This window comes from Echinops telfairi, unplaced genomic scaffold, assembly GCF_000313985.2.
Source record: "Echinops telfairi isolate 266 unplaced genomic scaffold, ASM31398v2 ScPeMD7_7458;HRSCAF=8496, whole genome shotgun sequence".
NCBI classification, from domain to species: domain Eukaryota; kingdom Metazoa; phylum Chordata; class Mammalia; order Afrosoricida; family Tenrecidae; genus Echinops; species Echinops telfairi.
Window position 1 is genome coordinate 34,434,942 of NW_022111358.1, and position 3,938 is coordinate 34,438,879.

Sequence of the window (3,938 nt, forward strand, 5' to 3'; positions counted from 1 at the left end):
CCCGCAGAGGACGTTTGGTCCTCCGTGCGGTTCCTTCACACCTAGATGTGCCATCGTTTGCTTCATGGCCTTCTAGGGAAGAAGAGCATATTTTTCTATATATAACATGCCCACACATAAAACATACGTGGGAAATAGTGTACCAAGGGGGTTGCATGGTTTAGGGGGTAAATTGTACAGCATGTGTGTTAGTTGGGGAAAATATATATACTACATTAACATTGTAGTATTTGTGAAAACAAGGGTTTGTCGTTAGAATGATGCTCTTCCTCAGAGAAGCTTCCGTGAGGCAGGGGCTTAGACATGAGGGCAGGCGGGGCGCTCCCTTCCAAACCAGCCAAGGCAGTGAGAGGTTTCTTGGTCGGTCTTAGTGCTGCGGGGGCAGAGGTGCTGGGCACGGCCCTCTCCTGCCCTGCTGCTTTCCTAGACAGGCCTCGGGCTGCCCTTATCAGAGGGCAGGGCTATCTGCTCCGGCCGCTTCAGGAGCCTTTCGTTCCTTCGCAGGCGTTTATTCGACGGTGCTTGGCCTACCGAAAGGAAGACCGCATCGACGTCCAGCAGCTGGCCTGTGACCCCTACTTGCTGCCTCACATCCGAAAATCGGTCTCCACCAGTAGCCCTGCTGGAGCTGCTATTGCATCGACTTCTGGGGCGTCCAATAACAGTTCTTCAAATTGAGACCAACCCGTGGGCCACAAACTGTTCAGCACAAAGGGACAAATGGCATTCAGCAGCGGGTTTGGAACATAGCGAATCCAAATGGATCTCATGAAACCTGTACCAGGTGCTTTTATTTTCTTGCTTTTTCCCATCCATAGAGCATGACAGCATCGATTTCTCACTGAGAAGAAACCTGCGGCAGCTCTGGCCAGGCCTCCTAGGAAAAGGCCTGCCCGGAGCCCCATCAAACAGCCACTGTGTGTGGCTGTGCTGAGTTGAGGAAAAATGTAAAAGAAAAACTGGTTCCATGTACTGTGAACTTGAAACCATGCAGACTCAGGGGGTGTCCCTGATGCAGTGCTTCAGATGAAGAATGTGGACTTGAAAATACAGACTGGGCTAGTCCAGTGTCTATATTTAAACCTGTTCTTTTCTTTAATAAAGTTTAGGTAACATCTCCTGAAAAGCTTGCAGCACAAAGGCTCAGCTGGGTGGGGGGGTGTTTGACTTCAGAGGAAAAATGTTATTATTACCCTTTAAAGGGACTAGAGTTAGTGTTTGATCCCTAAATAATTTCAATTTTTAAAAACACGCAGCTCCGCCCCTCCCCCCTTTTAATTTTGAAAGCGTGCATTTGGTCATAAAGTGAAGCCCATGTTAGCAAGGACGTGGTGATGTTCGTTCCATTCACATGCAGCGTCTTCCTCCTTGTCTGCTCTGTGTGCTCTGGGGCAGGTCGAGGGGGGTGCTCAGTGGCTTTGCCCGTGGACAAAGCGTGAGGTTAGAAGGCTGCAGCTTGGAGTCACTAGGGTTGCAACTATTTCTTCACAATTTGAACACTTGACACGGTTGTCCCTTTTAATTTATTTGAAGTGCTATTTTTTTAAAATAAAGGTTCATCTGTCCATGCAGTCCTCCTGGATTCTCTGAGGGTAATGGCTGTGGAAACTGGGCCAAAGACAGCCAGGAACCAGGCTGGGGAGTCAGGCGCACCAGGGACCAGCCCCTCCTACCCCGGCTGTTGTGCTTGTCCACTGGGGTAGTTCTTGTGAACCACGTGCTCAAGCGTGATCAGCACATAAGCTTTCCTCTGTTAGATCTTTTGGCAGGAACCCACCTCCCCCCCAGTTCTCTAGACCTGTGAATGTGTGCCCAGTGTGTGTGTGTCTCCGTGTGCACGTGCACACACACTGACTCACTGGCATAGCTTCATCAAGTGGAATTAACGAAATAACCTCAAGGGAAATAAGTATCTCAAATAAGAACATTCTTTTTTTTAAAAAAAAACAACAAAAATTGCTTGTTTTGAGATGTATGATCATTTGAAGATGAAGCTGAAACGGGAGACGGTGGCCCCACCATGCCCTCGGAGCAGCGCTCGGCAGCAGGGACGGAAGGAGGCCAGAGCTGCACATGTGGTAGCCAGCTTGGAATGTTACTGACATATGTGGCAAGAGGGCTGAGCCAGAAATATTTAAAGATGCAGCATCCAGGGCGGTAGGGAGGCGGGAGACCAGTCAGGAGATGGTGAGAGCGCTTGCGAGAGCTAGGATTTCTAGGCCTTTTAGTTTATGAGTCTGCCCTTCGCAGTCTGAGGCCATCCCTGAGTTTTCCAAAGAGGATCTCTGAATGGAAGGAAGTCGGGCCCAGAACTCTGTGTCCCCAGGTCTCCTCTGTTTTCTCGCAGTTGTGTGTTGGTGTGCGTGTTTTTATGTGTACACACACAAGCACACATCTTTTTTTAAAAGCGGGGGTGGGAGTGGGGAGAAATGGGCGGGGCTGTTGCCTCCCAACTATCAGGCACAGAAAACACAGGAGGGGTCTCCCAGGTTGAGCATAGTGCTGAAAGGACGGTGTGTGCAAATGTGAAGAGAGCCGTTTTTAAACACACAAGTAAGTTCTATTCCCCCTTGAATGAACTTGTCGATATTTTTCCTTTCAGTAAAAAAAGAAAAATTTTTTTTAAGGCTGACAAAATGCATCTTTAAGCTTTCCATCTACCTTCCTGTCCTCCGCTCCCCGCTGGGCACATCCTTTCAGCTGCAGGGCTTCTGTTGATCCCCCTCTGGGAGCCGGGCCCTGGGCCTGGCTGGGCTGCCCAGCTTGGCTGGGGCTGGGCAGGGCCTCGCCCCACACCGAGTCGAGGCCTGGCGGACACGCGGGGCGCTGACCTTCTTGTAGTCTGGTTTTTCGCCAGTGAAATCACTGACTGGAGTTCTTCCATGACTTATTTTGTTAATGTGGGTTTCAATTTTCCCAAGGATAGTCCCTCATTGCCACAATGTTCATTTCCTTTAAACAATGGCAACAACAAAAGTGTATTAATTTGTAATTAAATTCAGCCAGACTGTTTTGGCCTTTCCCAACATGGGGGCAGGGTGGGGAAAGGATATTAAAATGAGTTTTAAGACGTGAACTACCCGCCTCTTGATTTTCCTCTAGTTCTTCAGCTCCAAGCAGCGCCGCAGTGCCCTGCGCCTATATTGTCCACAAGGCCTGCGGTGTCTGGCAGCCCAGGGGAACGAGTCGATTTGGGTGTGCTAAGTTCTAGACTTAGTGGGAATAGCGTCGTGAACAGCGCCAGCTGGCAACCCAGTCCTGGGGTGAAGACACTGTCTCCCAGCGAGGGCCATACTGCCTGGGTCTGAGGGCAGAGTCCCCCGTACGAGCTCGGAGCCCATGCTCCCCCTGCCGCCGCACCCACCCCTTCTGCTGTTTTAAAGAAGTGTGTCCTTTCCTACCAGCTGACATGACTAGCAGACCAGGAGTTTCTGAATTTAGGAACTAACTCTCCATAAACCTGGCTGTCTCCTCTGGGACCTCAGAGCTGGGAGCAAGCTTCTGGTCAGGCCCCTTGCTTTCAGAAGGTGAAGTCCATAGCTCACCTCAACTCTCTGCTGAATGGTTTCTCTTTCTGGGAAAACTCTGTCTGGAAATCAGGAAGACGAATGTCACCCTGACTTGCTAAGGGCACGGGGCTCCTTCTCCTCAAAGTGAACTGCAGATCTTAGACCGTGGTGTGGGTTTCTTTGTTGTTGTTTTTTTAACATTAAAAAAAATGATTTTATTGGGGCTCTTACAGCTCATAACAATCCATACATCCATTGTATTAAGCACATTTGAACATATGTTGCCATCATTTTCAAAACATTATCTTCCTACTTGGTATTGGCTCCTCGTTTTCCCTCCATCCCCCAGCCTCCTACCTTTGTAACCCCTTGATAAATTATAAATTTTTAAAAAATATTCTTTTTTTATTAATCATTTCATTGGGGGCT

At 49.1% G+C, this 3,938-nt stretch overlaps 1 protein-coding gene across 4 annotated transcripts in view; it reads left to right on the forward strand.

Moving 5' to 3' along the window:
* The window catches only part of TLK2 (tousled like kinase 2), a 125,925-nt gene extending 122,849 nt beyond the window's left edge, over positions 1–3,076 (forward strand). For all 4 annotated transcript variants that reach the window (XM_045299592.1, XM_004707263.3, XM_045299593.1 and 1 more), the window contains one exon: positions 505–3,076. In XM_045299592.1, coding sequence (XP_045155527.1) covers positions 505–678 — 174 coding nt within the window. In that variant the 3' untranslated portion in view covers positions 679–3,076. The remainder of the gene's footprint in view (positions 1–504) is intronic.
* The last annotated feature ends 862 nt before the right edge of the window (positions 3,077–3,938 follow it).